At 46.4% G+C, this 19967-nt stretch overlaps 1 protein-coding gene across 2 annotated transcripts; it reads left to right on the top strand.

The window, feature by feature from the left end:
• Positions 1–511: 511 nt before the first annotated feature.
• LOC134008813 (phosphoinositide 3-kinase regulatory subunit 6) lies at positions 512–19935 on the top strand. Of its 2 annotated transcripts, none has more exons than XM_062448350.1 (20): positions 512–603; positions 6794–6880; positions 7487–7588; positions 8096–8187; positions 8304–8372; positions 8827–8959; positions 9234–9303; positions 9850–10036; positions 11014–11161; positions 12898–12984; positions 13515–13998; positions 14344–14443; positions 15263–15385; positions 15911–16018; positions 16306–16408; positions 16789–16859; positions 17073–17163; positions 17310–17362; positions 17493–17599; positions 18051–19935. In XM_062448350.1, exons 2-20 carry the CDS (start codon positions 6868–6870, stop codon positions 18205–18207), a joined length of 2298 nt encoding a protein of 765 aa, XP_062304334.1. In that variant the 5' UTR covers positions 512–603; positions 6794–6867; the 3' UTR covers positions 18208–19935. The 2 variants fall into 2 exon arrangements, with proteins under 2 accessions (XP_062304334.1, XP_062304333.1); XM_062448349.1 differs by having other exon boundaries at positions 15908–16018.
• Positions 19936–19967: the final 32 nt, after the last annotated feature.

Genomic DNA, 19967 nt, shown 5'->3' with positions numbered 1-19967 from the left:
TAATGATAATGACCCAAGGACTTGTCCTGTTCGTGACATTGATTGGATGAGCGGTTTGCAAGAATTTAAACATGCTCGCCGATATTAAACACGTTCCGTTAGTCGCCATGTTGAACGCTCACTCCGCTCTCAAATTATGTTATGATAACTGAGTGCATGGTGCCCTTGGTCAACAAAGAAATTGGTCACACTTTTGTTATGATCCCCACAAGGACACTTTGTATTTTAAAGTGAAATAGCCTACTTGAGATACTTGAAATGCTATGAGTCCATCAGACAAAATACAGTTCATGCGAACACGCACAAACTCCAAATAAGTTCACCAACACTCAATCAACTCACCGACATTAATCACCAGCTGTATCACGGTTATAACAAAATCAAACAAATCAGATGAAAGGGACTATGGTTGAGATGTGATTTATTGGGTTGAATGAATTTTCGATGACGTCAGAATTTCTTAGCGGGCGTTGCGACATTGCTGCCTGCCTCCCGTGTGTCACTTAACTGTCACAACTGCAGAAGAACTTCACTGCGAAGCAGTCCGATCGTCCTCTGCACGCTATTGAAAGTTATTTCTGCAGAGCTGCACCGCAACAACAGGTGAGCATATATAGTTAGAAGTTAATTGTAAATACGCTGCTAACGTAATCTTTACGTAAGTAGTCTATATGGATTTATTTTAGGAACGTGTATGAGTTTATGAGGCTGGTTATTTAACTGTCCAATATATCCCCGATGTAGTCAGGGATTTAGATTTACAAATCCCTAGACTGTTACTGTAATGCACTCATGAATAAGCCATTAGATTAACTCGATTTCGGGAAATACAGTGAGTTTATAGCCTATCACGAGTTTGTAGATCGTACAAAATTATGATGTACATCTCAACATGATTCAAAGATCACGGAGTTTATATGTGATTTGTATAAGGAATCGTATCTTATTTGATGTATCGTGACAGTAGACTAGGCTACCATGTTGTTTTTATCTGCGAGTGAATTCTGTTGCACAGATTGTGTAAAACTGTCAAACCTCCTCAATCTTGATCTATGCTCTTTTGTAAAGCTCTCTCTTGGAAGTCGCTTTGGATAAAAGCGTCTGCTAAATGCATAAATGTAAATGTAAATGTTGATAAGATAACTGAAACTTCGGAGACAGTAGCCCTGCTCTGCCCATTTCTCAACATGACTTAATTAAACTCTAAGACAATTACAACAGTAGGGTACTCGTTTGAACTTTCTTTATGCTTACCATGTTCATTGTAGTGCACCACCTACCAAAGAAAATTCCTCGTATGTGTAAACCTACTTGGCAATAGACCTGATTCAGATTCGGAACAATTTGATAACAATTACGTATCTAATTGAAGTTTTGTCTGTTGTAAAAGTATGTTTTGTCTATTGGAATTTAAAGTAAAGCTGGAGTTTACCAGCCCTTCCTTGTTTTACATGAGCGTTTCCTGATGGGGGGGGGGGGGGGGGGTGGGGGGGTGGGGGGGGACTGTTGGACATGTTTGCATGTTTACACATTCACCCAACTACTTTACAGTTACTAACCAACAGTTGTACAAATGCGTTTAGGTTTAGGGCAACTGCATGCTGTTGGAATGTCCAGGGGTTTGGTGTACTGTGGATGGATGGGCACAGTGTTACAATACCTTAAGTAGGCTATTCAGTTTATTCAGACGCTAGCCTGCCTCCTGTCAGTGTCTGGTCCTGGCACTAACAAGGCACATTGTGTTTAATCAGTTGTATGCAGTTGTATTAATCTGTCTCTTTTTCTGTCAGTCGTTTCTCTTTTTCTCCTTTCTTTTTTTATTTAGTTCGTTCGTTCTCTCTCTCTGTCTCTCTTTCTCTGTCTCTCTCACATACACATCAGACTCTTGGAGGACTTTATCTGGTGAGGCTAGTAGTTCTATGTTTATTCATTACCAAGACATTTGGTGATTTCATTTTCCAGACGCTTGAAATTCAATGACGTCTCGACTAAACAGCCCTAACCCTACCAGTCTGGGCATCAGGCATATTCGGAGACACAGACGACCACAGAAAGCACTTAAACTTTGCCTAGTGCAGACACCACCCTCGTGTTTGCCTTAAGGAGGAATATGAAAACAAATCGGTCACACTTCTTTGCATGGTCGTGTGCTCGCGACTACTCAGGAGGTTGTCTCCACTGTGGCGGGGCCTTTAGTCTGTGTATTTGTGTGTGTGTGGGTGGTCAACGTCTCTGTAATGCACTGGGTAACCATATCCTGTCCCAATACAGGATGATTCACATAACAGCTAACTACCTGACCTTAAGTCTTTGTTCTGAAATAATAAAGAAGTGGTTTTGACATGACTGCCTACGTCACTAGAATACTTTGCATATCTCCATGGCTAACCATGCATTCCTTGACGTTGTATGTGTTAGAATGTCCTGGAACAGTTGCGATATCTTGTCTGTTTTGGACGAGGCAACAAGAAACTGTATTTTAAACTGGAGATTAAGTTCAGTTAGACTCTGCTCAAAGGTAAAAATAAATAAATAAATGGCGTCCATGCTTAGGTGTCGTTCCTTACAACCCTTCCACAGACCTCTTACTGAGCTGTATCATGGGCCTTTACTGCAGCTATGACAACAGGTCCTTTAGCTCGGTGTACTGGAATAAGACTGCATATACTTCCTGGAATAGTGAAGGAAGGAGGGCAAATCACAGTTCTTAATCTTTGCGATAAAAGGTTCAGTGTTCACTTGCGAATCTGTAACAAGATTCCTGTGGTACTTTTTACAGAGTCCATTGTCTCTCTACTACACTTTAATTAATCTGAATCCAACACATTTAGTCATTAAGCAGACGCTCTTATCCAGAGCGACTTACAGTACCATTGTGATGGGAACAAGTTGGTTAGGCCAGCTGTCCTGGTGCTGTGGTAATTGGGTAATTGTGGTGTGCAGCCATGCCTTGGCCATGAATCATACACATTTTTACTGTGTCATACTGTACATTCCTTCAGAATAGGATGTGTAGAACCGGGATGTTGCTGCTGTGTTTTCAGAGCATAGTTAGGTTTCGTAGGTGAGCAGAAGGCGAACAGCGCTGTATGTGTGTGTGTGTCTTATCAGTCTGCTGCGAATCTGGGACACCTCAGACAGCACCTGAGACCCCAGGCTGCTCTCCAAGGGGGATCATCTGCTCAGCTGACCCTCTCAAGACACCTGACCTTATTCACACCACAGGGAGCCCCCCATGGGACCCCTGGGTCTGCCTCTCTCTCTTACTCCCTGTCTTCCTACGTCTCTCGCTCCTTCTCTTCCGATCCCCCCCGATAGACACTGGGGCTCGAGTCTCCCACCAGCTTCGTTGTTCCAGGCGAGAGATTGATAACGTTGACTTAGGAAGCCTCCCACCTCTCTCTTGTTCTTTCTCTCGCTGTGTCTCTGTTTTTCTCTTTCTGCCTCTGTCACTCTCTCTCTCTCCCCTTCCTCTCTCCTCTCTCTTTCCGTCTCCCTCTCTTCTCTCTCTTTCTCTCTCTCACCCCTTCTCTCCCCTACCTCTCTCTCTCCGTCTCCCTCTCTTCTCTCTTTCTCTCTCTCACCCCCTCTCTTCTGTCTCTCTCTCACCCCTTCTCTCCCCTACCTCTCTCTCTCCGTCTCCCTCTCTTCTCTCTTTCTGTCTCTCACCCCCTCTCTTCTCTCTCTCTCTCACCCCTTCTCTCCCCTACCTCTCTCACGTCTCCTCCTCCCCTCTGCTTTGGCCAGGTAGAAAGAACTTCCTCATATTGTTCAGGTTTTACAGCAAGTCCAGGAAATATCCTTGATGGATATTCCCCTAACATGAAAGACGCGGTTGTTTTTTGTTTGTTTGCAGGGATTTCTGTCACTTGGGGGTAGTTTTGGACATCTTTGTCTTTAATGCAAGGTGATGGATGATTCTGTAATTATGTATTATAAAGTTTGCTTGCTTTAGAGCACAATATGTTGTTAGTTTATTTTTTGCTGTCATGAAGTGAAACTTCACTGACCTCAGGAACCACACATTCTCAAGTAAGTGGCATTCTAAGAACACTGTCGGCATAGTTTGTCACTTTGTCGTTTTTCCAGGTAGGCCTTGTGAGCTACAGCACTGTCACTGTGCAACGCTGTCCCAAGTCGGGGATTTCCAGTCCAACCCCTCTCACACACACACACACCCACACACACACCACCCCCACCCCATCCTCCCACTAGGGCTAGGCCCAGGACACACGGCCGTTTCCACCCCACTGCCGGGCCCTTCCTGTTTTCAGAGGCGTCCGTGGTGTGCCGGTGCGGAAATGAGGCCCCCTGTCTTCTCTCTTCCACATTGTTCGCCGACGGTGTGCAGGGCCACCTGACCAGAACCCCGATGACCCTGATGCAAAACCAAAGCCCGGGGCCTGCAGTTCCCTTTACACCTGTCTAGAGCGTGCTTCTGAATGTGAACGTCTCAAAGATCACAGACCCGTAACTCAAAATAGCCCTCTCGTTTACTGGTCGGAACTGCAGTCGTGATCCTACCAAGTTGAAAACAAAAATCAGGGAAGCATGAATTAAGACGGAGACTTTGCTTCGACGCTTCAGTGGAACGATGATCACAGAGTAGTTGCACATCCTTCTATCAAAGGTGTGTGAGTGGAAACAAACTCGAGTTTCCCCCCTTGTACACTGTACAGGAGACCCATGTGCAGTCGCAAATCTTTTCAGAAGATGAGCGCCGTCTGACATGGGTTCGATACACTCCTCACCCACACGGGAGGCTGGATGTTGCTTTTTGGACAGGTAACAGATACTCTGTAATGGATTCAACCTGTGGAGGAAACTGAAACCAGAGCGTAGACGGATATCGGAGTGTAAATGTGCTGAGGTGTGATGGGGTCAGTTCCCCTTGTCTCAAGCATTAGTACGTACGGAGTCTTTACCATAAGTGGGTCCAGTAATTTAGATAGCGGGACAAACAATGACGATAGCGAAGCAAACAAGAGCTCTGGTCACTTTGAATTCTTGCACTTCTCTTATCAGTTCTCACACTGTTATCTTCCGCACCAGTTTTTCCTGAAAGTAGATAATCATTCATTCATGCCCGTACTAAATCACAGATCATCTGTTCAGTTGTTGCACGCCTTTCTCTGTCAGGGTGCATAGGACATGCTATAAGCTCTCGCAAGAATTAAAGTGGTCTTTTATTATTTTATTTATATATGTCGTCGGGCTCCAAACTAAAGGCGGGGGGCATCCGGGCAAATATAACTTGCGGTTGTGAATGTTACACCCCCTCAAACAGGCAGGAAGTGTGTCACTTCCTGTCCTCAGCAAAACGTTGGTGTTACATTTCTTTCAGTGGGACTGCTAGAGACCGAGGGAAAGATTCGATTTAAAGGGAGATAAATGGTCTCGATAGGGGTGGGGAGATATTTCTTCGGTAAAAGGAAAAGAAAATGGAACGTCGAGCTAGTTACTGAGAGGTTGAAAGGGAGAGTGGAAGGCGACGTTGTCAGGGAACTTGTGGTCACACTGAGTGCAGTGAGTGGCTGAGGCGTCCTGGTTGATACAGTACGTTTGACGACGGTGTTTTAGGGTTCATGTGCCATTTACCAAACCATGTCACTTCCTCCTTATGTTTCTGACTGTGTGTGTGCGTGCTTTATGTGTGTGTGAGTGAGAGAGCCATCAACACGAGGACAAAGTTCATATGTGGGCACCCTTTTATGATTATACATAGGTAGTGTCCGGCCCGGAACACCACAAGTGGAATATTTAACACGTTAGAAACGAGTTTCCCGGATGCCCCCCGCCTCCATTACAAACTTAACCCTCACACAAGCACCCCCCACCCCCCCTCCTTCCCCAGCATAATGCTGGCTCCAGCTGTCAGTGCTATCCTTTACAGGAGGAAGTTTCCTTTGCTCATATTGAGTCCGCTTGGCCTGGGTACTAGTTGAGCACGCACGAAACTAGTGTTTCGTAAACCGTCAGCAGGAACAGCTGGAGAAAAGACACACTTTTAGAGGGAAGAAGTAGGTAGGTGCGTACGCACGCGTGTGTGTGTGTGTGCGCGCTGGGTTTTAAACTGCTTAGCTAAGTGTTTGTAGGCTAACTGTCGGCTCGGCAACTGGGAAGTTCATATTCTCTCGTTTGCTCTTTTAAGCGGCAACATAATGGATGGTCTCTTGGCGGTTTCTGTATGAATGCTGTTTTGGATTTTGGTCATTGCTTATTGGAGATTGTCATTCCATATGGATTTCCATAGCCTGCTGAGTATGTTGTGTTTGGTTTAGTTGATATAGTGTGGTCTAGTTGTCTAGCTTTCTCACAATTAGCAATTGCAGTGGAAGTTAGTGGAAACATAGTACACATCGTCCTTTTGGACATGGACTAAGTTCAGGTTGGATTCCGTACATCAAACATACCTTAGAACCTCAATACGGTTTGACCAGTTTTGTTTATGATTTGTATATGATTGATTGATTGATTGATTGCAACTGCACAGTATGGCTCCTACTCCCAATCCTCCTGCATGCATTCAGGTGTGAGAATGACTCCTCGCTAGAACAAAGTCAGGCCCAATGAGTGTGAGCGAGACTGTTACTGTGTTATGGGTGATGAACGACAGTGTAAAACAGATCAGCGAAAAGATATGCATCATATTGGGCTCGTCAGAAGCTGGTATGTTTGATCACTGGTGTATGTGCCTTAACGCAATTGTATCGTCTTTCACTGAAAATCCGACCAACCTTTAGCCCACATGATTGGTTGTTTGCCTGACACTGTTTCCTCTTCCTGTCTGCAGTGGTGAGACCGTGGCCACAGAATGTATAGCAGACATGAGCGACACGACCCTCTGAGATAGCTCCTGCAGCCAGCATGGAGCCCACAGGTTAGCATACTCACAAGCACACACACACACACATACTCACAAGCACACACACACACACACATACTCACAAGCACACACACACACATACTCACAAGCACACACACACACACACACATACTCACAAGCACACACACACACACACACATACTCACAAGCACACACACACACATACTCACAAGCACACACACACATACTCACAAGCACACACACACACATACTCACAAGCAAACATACTCACAAACACACACACACACACACACATACTCACAAGCACACACATACTCACAAGCACACACACACACATACTCACAAGCACACACACGTACTCACAAGCACACACACGTACTCACAAGCACACAGACAGACACACTCACTCACTTAACTACAGTATCTGTGATCTTACTCGGTCATAACCCAGTTCCATAATATGCTCATCCCATCCTAATGTGGAACTATGGTGTAGTCACTTGCCATTATACTGTCATATTTTTGCGTGCGTATATCCTGCACACCGACACATTCACTGTGAACCAAGATACAAACTGAACTCACTGTATCCCACCCTCCCCCCTCAACCTTTGACCCCTGACACCCCCACCCCCTCAGGATGCTGCGCTCCAATGGCCTTGGAGTCGGACATCTACCGCAGTGTCCAGGCCGTCCTCAGAGAGTTGGAAAGCCAGCACCCCTCCACCATGGTCAACAAAGGTGCCTTCCACTGACCCGGGTGCTAAAGAAACCGCGGCAGATCGTTTTTGATCATGTTTAATTAGGGGGAAGCAGAATGCTACAGTGTGTAAACGCGTATTACACTGCCTTACTTTACGGTCTGGTTGTATTTAACGTTGGAAAATGGTCCCTTCAATGAGTAAATGTCAAATGTGAATGTGTTAGAGAGAGAGCCCACATACGAGGTATGTGACAGTGTGGGACGCCCACTTACACTATGCAGAGAGGTCCCCTTCTGCTTCACTGTCTGAGCAAAGGTGAAAGTTTTCACCCTCACACTTCCTAGCTGACTCTAAAACCATATTAGGATGAAGTGATACTAGCAGCCCACAGGAGCAATCGGCAACAAATATTTACTCGAGTTATCAACCGCATTTGATTCGCGGTGCGACGAAATAATGCTGTGTGGAAAACACTTAGTCAGCCATGAACAACAGTTTAGTCCCATGTCTGTGGAAACATTGAGCAGTGTGTGTGTGTGTGCAGGGATGCTGAGATGGACACTGCACAAGAAGGTGCAGAACAACCATTTGAACAGTCTGACTCTGGTGAGAGTCGTCATTAAGGAGCTCGAAAGGGTAAGTCCTCCTTCTGATACCTGTTCACCTGCTCCTTACCTCAATGGCCCAGACAAAACAATACACCCTTTGTCTAAAAAGATAAACTGACAGTGTGTGTGTGTGTTTGTTTTCAGGCCGAAAGAGTTGACTCCCGGCAACACATCATTCCATTGCTCCACACACTCATCTATGCTGTTATACAGGTATGGTGTGTTGCTGTCCTTTCACCGTGACATCCTGATATCTGAGCTGGTTTTGTCTTTGATTACAGTCATGGAATACTTCCTTCCAGTCAATACAAGGACCCAGTCAACCAGTTTATCCTTAACTAATGAGCCTTATTTCGATTTAGCTCGATAGATGAGTGAACAATAACAGTTCGACAGCTAAGTTTACCATTTGGACTCATAAAGCCGTGTCAGTTTATGCACGTCAGCATTGCGCCGTCATTGCGGTGGTTTGGTTTGGGAGCGCAGGGATGATTAACTGATGCCGGGGGGGGGGGGGGGGATTTCTGGTGTGTGTGTCCTTGTTCGTGCTCGCGCATGCGTATGCCCATGCACGCGAATATGTGTTTCCTCGCGTGCGTGTTTATTGACTGTACTCGTGTTGGCTGTGTGATGTGTGTGTTTTTTGGCTGTGTGTGTGTGGTCGCAGTCAGCCTACATCCCAGACGACCTCTCCAAGAGGGTGTATGACTTCTGCAAGCGCCTGCTGACCCTTCCCCAGCCCTACTGCACCGTGGGGCTGAGCTACACCCGACACATGAAGGCCGAACTCTCCAAACCAGGTGCGCAACACTGCAGCCCCAACACTGTCCCCTGGTGCCCAAACACACGCACACACTGCCTTGACGTCCAGTACATACAGAACGGAAGGAACGTATGATGAACGCGGATCGTACCGTGTCGGTATTTGTGTTTGGTGCCTTTCTGTGGCCTATGTGTCTGTTAAAACAAACTTAAACAAAGATAGAAATTGTCGCGTCTAAAACCGGTGGAAATATATCGATGTCAGGAGTTATGTTATTGACTTGTGAGACGTAAAACCGGTTTCATCCGCAGGTCTCATGTACCAGAGGATGGTGGTAGCCGAACAGAGCCTGAAGAATGAATATTATCCATGTCAGGAGAGGTGAGGAACCCGGCATTACAGAGCATAGAGCTAACTCACTCAAACATTTAGGATTCTGTATAAACTGTGTGATGGAACTTCGTAAGCTACTTTGCTCTCGTGACTGCTTGGTAGAGTCTCATGCAAGTCATTGAGTCAGTCTACATTTTACATTTACATTTTAGTCATTTAGCAGACGCTCTTATCCAGAGCGACTTACAGTAAGTACAGGGACATTCCCCCGAGGCAAGTAGGGTGAAGTGCCTTGCCCAAGGACACAACGTCAGTTGGCATGACCGGGAATCGAACTGGCGACCTCCGGATTACTAGCCCGATTCCCTCACCGCTCAGCCACCTGACTCCCAGTCTACAGTAAAGCACATTTATTCGAGCACATTGAGGTACATTACATCATATTATATATGTGCCCGGGGTGTTTAGTGGTGTACTTTACTTTGTTGACTCTATTAGAGTTTCATAGAGGTCACCCAGTCTGCGGTCAAACCGTGGGTATTACACCACAGGTATTTCAGCTACAGCCAACACTCCTCCTATTGTTTCCCCCAGGGTGTTTGTGTTTGCGGACCCAGCTGTGTTCTCCGGGCGCCTGGGCCAGGGCCTGCGAGGGGACATCGAAGGGCCCGGGGGGTTTCGGAGCCCCCTGGACCACATGTGCAGCGTGGTCCAGCACTCCATCCAGGCCTCTCTGGGGGCCGAGCGGTGCCACGGCCCCACCCTGGCCCAGGCTCTGAAGGTAAACCCCCGGGGTGTCAGATGGCACCCAAGGAGTCAGAGGCAGTTGCATGCAAACCAAGGTTTTATTTGAAAACCGAAAAGGGCAAAAACGATAACCAAAAACACCTCGGCGACTAAGCCAGGAAAAAAACCAAAGCGCCCGTAACAGACGTGGAAAATGACAAAAAACTAGACAGAAGTTCGAAGCGCTGGGGGTAGCCGAACGTTACTTTCACACGAGACACAAGACGGGGGGTGGGGGGGGGGGGGGGGCAACATGCGACGATCTGACAGGGACCCGCACACAGAAGGAACATTAAATAGACAGGGTAATCAGTGGGTTAACACAAGACGCCGAAGACAAACGAGCTGACATTGAATCTGACAGACAAACACAGACACACCCACAAGGGGAGGGGAACAGAGAGACAGTCATGACACCGGGGGGGTTGGGGTCAGGTTCACTGTGAAAGCGTTTGACTTTGGACTTCATGGTGAGCGTGTGTCTTTTTTGGGACACGCGGCTCACCATGGGTTTTTTTTTCCCCCGCTTTGCTTCTTATATACGTGCTCAATTTGTATTTGTTTGTATATCTCAATGCGTTTTCCTCTGCACTAAACATAAACGGTAGTATTTACTGTATTGTATGATTACTTTGTTGAGGTGGTCCTATGTGGTCCTATGACCCAAACTAAAGGTCCACTAGGATTACCTAGGGCCTTCCTCAGTCAACTTCAGTCAGGACTATTGTTGTTCCCAGAGCTGGACGGTGTTGATTGGGGCCGTGTGTCTTGGCGCAGGTCCTACTACAACACCTAGCATCTCCACAGGACATCCAGACACTGAGAAGTGTTTGTCTGGACACCTCTGACCTCTCACCTCCTTGCTATTCATAGGCCGTGTATGTGTGTGCTTGTTTTCCTGTGTGTGGGTGTGTTTGTGTGGGTCTGAATGCCCCCTCCCTGATATTTGTGTGTGTGTGTGTGTGTGCACAGGACATGGGCCAGGACGTTGAGCCATACTTCCAGGAGGTGGTGGCGTCTCTGGAGCAGAACGTAGAGGAGAGCACTAGGACCGAGGGGGCGCAGTTGAAGGACAGGCTGGAGCAGCTCTACAAGGAGATCCTCACAGCCTCCAGCTTAGGTACAGTACAGAGTATCTACTGTGGACAGATACTATACTGTACTACAATACACTGTATTATACAAGGAGTGGATACACATAGTATGGATTTGAATTGATCTGAAGGTGTGTTATTAATTGAATCTACAGAGTTGACAGCTTTATAAAGGCCACATCATTTAGACACAAATGAAACCTTTTAAATTAAATGAACTGTGTACAACACTGGCTTGACTAAGCCTTGTTGACAAACGCATTTTACAAGCTTTGGATGGAACTGTATCGTGTGGAACAGATTTAATTTCCTGTCACGCATTCAAAAAAATAGTAACCAGCAACTCATGAGGACAACAACATTCATCAGACGACAGAATAACTCTTGCTCCGTAGCTGAATCATTCCAGTCGCTTCACCCTTAAGCCTTCATTGGATGTCTATTTCAGCATTTAATAACATATATTTATCTGCAATGCCATTAATAACTGTCACTCAGCTGTAAGTGTGAGTGCGTCTGCATCTGGGTTTCTACATCTGTGTGGTTTTTGTCCGTCTCTTCATTAACAGAGTGACTAAGTTCAGTTGAGTTTTATAAGTATTATCAAGCTGCAGATTGGGAGAGAAAACCAGACCTCTGACAATAAATGGACAACACAACACCAGGCTTAGGTCTCAGTCATGTCTCTCTGAGCTCTGGAGGCCGGAGGCCCATCTTAAATAGGGCACAAGAAAGTAAAAACAGGCAGTGACAGTCGGGCAGTAAGGACGTTACAACAGTCCCAGAGAAAGAGATTGACCAGCCCATGACCACAGGGCAGAGAGAGATCATAGGTGGGGCTCTCCCCGTCGTCATCACAAGGGTAATTTCTCCTCACCCTGGACATCTATTCAGTCTGACAAATAGACACAATCATCAGAACCAGAATCCGAATACAGTTTAATAGCCAAGTAGTTTACGCGACAAGAAATTTACTTTGGTGGCTTGGTGCATACAGTAAACATATAAGAATTCTAAAAGTGTGTGCAGTCTTGCAAGTCTATAAAAAGTATGAAATCTAAAAAATATATATATATATATATTTACAACAAAATACTAACAAAAACTGTACAGTATGCAATAAAATATAATATAAAGTAACGAGAGTGCAGTTGGCTGTGAGTCAGAGGTGTCAGTTGGGGGTCCAGGGCCTTGTTGATGAGGCCAGCTGCAGACATCATCTCTTACCAATAGCAAATGCATATGAGAACATATTAACTGAGTCAGATGGCTGAGCGGTTAGGGAATCGGGCTACAATAATCTGAAGGTTGCCGGTTCGATTCCCGGATATACAAAAAATGACATTGTGTCCTTGGGCAAGGCACTTCACCCTACTTGCCTCGGCAGAAAGTCACAGTACTTGCTGTAAGTCGCTCTGGATAAGAGCTAAATATGTAAATGTAAACGAGTATGCATCCAATGACCTGGGGGGTATTCCAGAAAGCAGGTTATGCAACATAACTGGGTAAGTTAACCCACCAGCTGATTCACAATGTGGCAGCAACCTACTGGCAATGTTGCTACAACGCTGGGTGTCAGCTGGGGAGTTAACTTACCCGGGTATGTCACATAACCTGCTTTCTGGAATACCCCCCAGTTCTATTGATTAGTAAACAAACATAAGTTCCCAGGAAATCCAATTCCTTCCACAGTCCAGGAAGTGAAGACGGGCTCGTTTGGACTCATTGTGACAGTTTGAGGTCTTCCTCTTTCCTTGTATAGAGCCATTGTCCTCTGGCAGAGTGTGTGACAGCCCGCTTCCAAACCCGGAGATGAGCTTCCACCTGTGGCAGGATGAGGAGGATATCTGTGAGTAGCTAACAAACCAGGGGGGGGTCTGTCATTGTCTCGTAAACGGCCACACTTTGCTCGTTCCCAGGACGCAGGGGGGATGAATATTAGCCTCTAGTTGGAGAACGGGGTTTCTTTTCTATTTGTTTCGACCGGTTTCAGTAAACTGAAGGGGCCCTTTGAAAGGTGGACAAGCCCAAAGAGACACTCGATGAAGATAAGATATGAAGGAGTCATGTGGCTGAGCGGTTAGGGAATCGGGCTAGTAATCTGAAGGTTGTCAGTTCGATTCCCCACCATGCCAAAATGACGTTGTGTCCTTGGGCAAGGCACTTCACCCTACTTGCCTCGGGGGGGAATGTCCCTGTACTTACTGTAAGTCGCTCTGGATAAGAGCGTCTTACAGTAAGTAAACTAAATGACTAAATGTAAAATTATAAAAGCGCCCAGTGTTCCATTTGACAGGACTTTTGTGTGTTTCACACGTAGGATTCGTCTTGACGCTCTGTGTGATGTTTTTCTCCTAACCCTAACCCTATCCCCGACAGGGCGAGAGCTGGCCAAGTGCGTGCGCTCCAGCACCATGTCGGAGCAGTTCTCCCTCGGCCAGGACTTTGACTTCTGCGACCTCCCCGGCGACCTCACCCCCTCGGAGATGCCCCGCCACTCCATCGTGTCCACCGACAGCGGCATCGAGCGGGACCTCCCCGGGGCCGACCCCCAGGCGGAGCCCCCCGGCAGCCCGGGGGAGCTCGAGCAGAGCAGGCTGTCGCGCCGGGGCGGGATTAAGATGAGGCCCTCGGTGACGGACAGCATGGCGCTGATGCAGGACTCCCTGGAGGACCCGGGGACTCCTGGGGGGAGGAGGGAGGAAGGAGGGGGAGGAGAAGGGGGAGGAGACACGCTGCAGAGGAGGGCGGGGAGCAGCGCGACCCCCTTCCCCAAGCATCAGAAGAACTTCACGGCTCGGGTTGTGGTGATGGGGGATGACAGAGTGCTGGGGAGGCTGGCCAAGGCCTTCTACTTCCTCAGGTGAGAAACGGGGGCGTGCGGGTAGTGTCGTTTGGTGTCGTTTTGCCGTAAGTTCCATCGCTTTGAGAAATACTTTCTCACAGCCGCAATGTGATGATGAAAATATACTAGCAATAGACCAAATGACGTCATTGTGTGACTCAGTGAATAGATGAGAATAAAGCAAGGCAAGTAGGGTGAAGTGCCTTGCCCAAGGACACAACGTCAGTTGGCATGACCGGGAATCGAACTGGCAACCTTCGGATTACTAGCCCGATTCCCTCACCGCTCAGCCACCTGACTTTCCTACAAGTCAATCCCGCCACCTGTGCAGAGCATTTCCTAATGACTGGTTTCTCTCCGAAGGAAACGAGAAGCGAGGCGCCTGTTTCTTACCATGAAAGTCAACCTCCAGTTCTACCACATCCCTGTCAGCGAGGAGCCCACACCCACGTCCTCTGGCAGAGTGAGAACCCCACGCCATCCAACCCACCCATCCAACCCACCTAACAGTTATCCAGCCCACCTAACAGTTATCCAACCAGGGGAGTCGTTAGACCCTTTTTACTGGGGCAAGTGCCCCAGTGTAAATCTGCTGTGCCCCAGTAAAATCTAAAGTTTGAGTTTTAACAATTTACTTTATTAGTCAGTGCATTCATTTAGATTGATAATCTCTGAAAAAATAAACGCAGTATCGCAAGCAACGCTTGTAAAATAAAAAAAAACCGTATTTGCGTTCAAATGAATGCAGAGAAATGTGTGCGCTCGCATTAACTATTGATGTCCCTTCCAAAGCTGATATCAAACTTGCGTCCCTGAACTGTTGTATAGTGGGTTAAGCAAGGGGAGTTTCTATAGCCTATAGTGCATTGTGCGCAGCAAGCTTGACAGAAAAAAAGGAATACGAATAGGGGCCTGTGCCCCAGTAGAGTTTTATGTCTAACAACGGCTCTGTATCCAACCCAACATCTATCCAACCCAACATCTATTCAAACCACCAGCTGATTCAGAATGTTGCAGCAACCTACTGGCAATGTTTCTACAATGCTGGGTGTCAGCTGGGGAGTTAAATCACCCGGGTATGTCACATAACCTGCTTTCTGGAATACCCCCCTGGTGTCTAGTGTGCTATTGGTGACGTTATGTGTTGCCAAAGGTAGTACAAAACAGTCGATTGAAACATGAAAGAGATTCCCAGCAAAAACTCCCTCATTGGCATGTCAATGAATGTCTTCCTCTTACTGCGTTGCATGACTCAATATGCACCATTTGATCCTGTTTTCAGGAAAACCTTTCTCCTGCTGGGCAAAATCCCTGTGCTCTGGGCTCCTACCTGGGAATGGTAGACCCTTGGTACGAATGCAACATCAAGAGTCTGGGGTCGATGATCCCCAAACTTGCCAAAATGGTACGTTTCTAATTCCAAACACGTATTTGTCGTTTGATTTAGGCCTTTTATTTAGAATGAAGTGAAACATGCAACAGTATATCTAACATGACTGTGCCGGAGATGATCTATAGAGGGCAACTGTGACCATACGTGCAGCATGTAAGATGCCCTCAGTTGACACCTCAGTCCTGTAACAGAGTCGCTTAGGGTCTTGCGTAACAGGCAGAAGGACAGGAAGTTACAAAATAGCTTCTGTTGCTGCATGCTCCCGGATATAGGGGGAAAATGTCAGTGTGTTTTCATTGAAACCACCATTGTGACGAGATACAAGCATGGACATACGGTATATACACCTGCTCTCTGACGCCTCGTCGGCATCTGTTAGGGAAGGAAAACACTAGAAGTAGAAGTAGCATTTACTTTTCGTGTTTTCAAGGTCTTTTTCTTCGTCTTTCGGTTCTCATTCTTCTGTGTCTTCTTCATCCTCTTCGTCACCGTAATCTCCGTCGCCATCTTCTTAATCTGCTTCTTCTTCTCCAGCAGTCGAGCAGCAGCAAGCAGACAGAACCAAGTCCCTTCCTGTCTGACGTCATATCCTATTACGTCCGAACGGGGCTGCAGCCAGTGTATTTCACCATCTACTTTGTCAAGGTGGGCAGAACTGAACCGTTAAGCGTTGAGACTCCACAGGAACTGCTTTACTGGGCACAGATTTCAGTAAGACCAATGCTGGACTAAGAGTGCCCTGGTGTACATGTTGGTCTGGTATAAGGACCGTTTAGTTCCTGGCTAAGCTACTGCTGTCACCTAGTGTCTGAGAGCAGTACCTTTTGAACACGAGGAGGAGTCAGAACGTGTCGGTCACGATCGCGTCAGACTCGAGTGTTTCTGAGTGGGTTCGTTGTGACCTACTTCTGTACCCTTCCTCCCTCCGCCAGATGACCTTCTCTAGCCTCACTAAGGAGCCGGTGGAGGAGGTGTTCCTTTCCCACCTGGTGATGGAGTTCCCTGAGCTTAAACTGCCTGCGGCCACTCTAAGAGGTGCGTGTTCCTGTGCGTGTGTTGTTGCGTTTGTTTTCGTTGTTGTCGTTTGTGTGGATGTACGTGCATGTATGTGCGTGTCACCTGAGTGTCCACGCGCCGTAGCCTACGCGAATGCTTCTGTATGAATATGTAGGGGGTCAAATGGCTGAGCGGTTAGGGAATCAGGCTATTAATCAGAAGGTTGCCGGTTCGATTCCAGGCCGTTCAAATGACGTTGTGTCACCCTACTTGCCTCGGGGGGAATGTCCCTGTACTTACTGTAAGTCGCTCTGGATAAGAGCGTCTGCTAAATGACTAAATGTAATTCAATGAATGTTTGCGTGCCTCAGTCGCACGCCGACTCTGAGCCCTCCTCTAATCCCTCGTTTTCCCTTCAGACATGACGATCAAGCAGAGGAAAAACACTGGAGACATATGCGGGGCCGTCGTCTCCATCAATTACAGACAGGTGAGGAGGGAACCCTCCGACTCTCAGGTTCCGAGAACCTGTAACCCAGGTTCACACACGGCACGACGAAAAGCTTGTTGTACACCTCCAGTTTTTGTTTTTTTAAGGGTATGCCACTGGCGTCGGTGTGTTTACGTGTGTCTGTCAATCCTAATGTCTCACTACTCCCCCCCCCCCTCCCCCCTGCCCCCTCCCCCCCCCCCCCCCCCTCAGGTGACGTTGAGTGGACGAGACGTGGACAGGGGCGTATCCCTCAGGACTGCAGGAGCTCAGATCAGCGCTATACCTTCCAACAAAACTGAAGGTGACATTAACCAGCTCCTCTTTTTCTGTTTTTCACGAGTTGTAGTTCCACACAGGATCCGAGTCAACGTCATTGTCTTCATCTTGTAAACATGTAACGTTGTCTTTTCTGGTAAACATCCACTGTGTATCCCCTGCTGTTCCCAGATCTGAACTGTCTGACCGTGAATTTCTGTAAGACCAAACCAAAGCACGGCACGGTAAGTTAGGACAAAGGCGCTTCCGTTCTCCTCTGAGGGTTCCATGTGTGAAACGTATTGTTCACCTCATTAAGGATTTGTCATCGAAAATCGCTGTCCAATCAACCACTCTTTCCAATGCCGTGACCAGGAGTACAAGATACGCACCTGCAACATTAAAATAAGGGCTCTTGAAAGGAGAGCCTTCTCTATCATCCTGGACAAGGACTCTCGCAGGACCTTCAAAGATGTTCAAAGGTGAGGGAATGGCTTCTTTTTTTTCCGCAAGCCTACACTGACCTTGTTCAAAACCTCTTCAGTGTATTTGCAAATGCTGATATGTATCAAGTAGGGGGTGTGCATGATTTTGTCTCTGACAATACCGTACAATCAATAGAACATTACAAAAAGGGGCGGATTCTAGACATATTTTAAGGTCAAACAGACACACCGTAACCCCTCTGTGTAAATGACCTGTGTATGCAAATGGTTTGGCTGTACAGCTTGCTCTGTAAATGCAGCAGGTGAAGGCCATACTGTGGTTGTTATGGTGATTAGTGTTGCTTTCGTTCATGGACTTGTTTACCAGAAGGCTTGTTAAGGCACATATCTTGTTAACAACTGTTCATTCGTATTCGCCCTGACATCAAATAAACACAGGCCATTTAATGGGTCATACCCTAATCTGTATGTGTGTTTTCATTTTCAGCATAGAGATCGCTCCCTGCCTTGACCCTGGGTACTGCATCCAGAAGGCCATGAGATCCAGGTTCAGTCTGGGAGAAGACAAGGATGCTGGACTAAGCAAGTACATGAACAAGGGACTCCTTCTACCTATCAACACCTTTGCTGGTATCATCAACTGACAATGCCCACTTCATCTGGACGGGCTCATCTGTACAGAGACTAAGAGGTTGGGACCATCCGTATGATCTGGCGATTAGTTGCGATTGGTTGCTTGATTTACCTCTGTCCTTTACTTAACCTTGATCTTTGTGGTTAAGTGTTGTTTACGTGGACAAGGGCCACAGTAAATTGCTTCCACAAGTAACCCGGGGTTTTACAGAACTGATCCAGCTCAGAGAGGCCCACCAGACTTCCGGAGCTTTCTTCTTAACTGCTGAACAGTGACGATGTGGGAAAATCCATAAAGGTGAACATCTTCACAGTAACAAAGCGTCTGTCATGCCTGTGGTGTGACTATAGTAACATTTAAAATGAAAAGGTATGCTTGGCTGGGTGCATTTAAGGTGAATGTTCTTGGAAGGAATTACACAATGAAATACGTGGCGTGTTTGGAACTTGGCAGGAGATTCATATTCCAAAACAAAATGTCCAAGATAAGGGTGGGCCACCCGACTAAAGTGCCTGCATGGGGGTAAATATATCATACAGGCTTCCTCGTAGAACAAGTTTATCTCCTACCTTATGCAAATGTCCCTGAGATTAACCAGTGCTATTGGTGAGATAGTGTACCTTCATTTAGTAAGCTCCCAGGTCAGAATTCTAGGCTTTAGTACAGTGGGCTATAGCAGGTCTAGGGAATGAGTAATCATGGCCAGGCTTTAGACTAATGAGCTAACTCGCCCACTTGTTTTCACGTAAACACAATACCTGCTTTTTCCAAGTGTGCTGAATCAGCAAGCGCCAGTGGTGTGACAGACCTTCCTAGCTAAGCTTGATTGGACAAAAGAAGTTCACGGGCAGCATATTGACTCATTTGAATGGTACTGTAGGAACAGCAAACCGTCTTAACCCCTTTGAACCCATCGCCAACATACGGGTTGACATGGAACAACAATATATCAAATTACTCAAGTCAAGTGAAATCCAAAACACTGTCAAAAACCTTCAGTTCAAGTAATGTTCCTTCTAATTTGGTCCTTTTCTTCAATGTGATATGCATGCCACGTGACACACACATCATACAAGCTGGGACCCCATACAGCTTTCCACTTTCTAGCTCATTTAACCCCTCGATGCTAATGAAAGGTGCAATATCCTGTAAAGCTATACAAAGCTGAACCACACAGCTTTCTGCTGTCCATACCGTAACGGGTGATGGTGTGAGAACGTGGTTAACGCTTTGAAGAAGGTTTATTTGTAATAAGCCACGAGCTGAAGGAAACTGATTCTTGTAAATGCATCTCAAAGCGTATCTGACGGTCACTGACAGACTTGCAGTTACGAAGCCGCTTTTCTGAACAATACATTCTGAGTATGTTTTTTTGGTATTGGATGATCAGAATAGCCTTTAACGGATGATGGCCTAATGCAGGGATACAATGCAGGAGATGATCTGATTGTATTTCCATGGTCTCTAATGTATAACACTTAATGTGGATATTTGAGTACATTGATTAATTTGAATCTCTTGTATGATCTTAAGCATGTCTTACAAGTGTTTGTGGAGCTGTAATCAGAGAAAGAGCTAGTCTGTTAGTGATCAATTTTGCACACTATATTTTATTATGTCAATGCCTTGTTAGGCAAATAATTGTTATTGTAATGATTTGTTTCATATTGTGTACATAAACATATTTTACATCTTTACAGTGTATATTTTACATAAAAAGAGTTTACATGTGAGGAACTCTCTGACTCGATTGGTTTCATTGATGAAAAA

Source organism: Osmerus eperlanus, chromosome 22 (genome assembly GCF_963692335.1).
Source record: "Osmerus eperlanus chromosome 22, fOsmEpe2.1, whole genome shotgun sequence".
Lineage (NCBI taxonomy): Eukaryota > Metazoa > Chordata > Actinopteri > Osmeriformes > Osmeridae > Osmerus > Osmerus eperlanus.
Note: the sequence above shows the minus strand (reverse complement) of the source record. Positions and strands in the feature narration are given on the sequence as shown.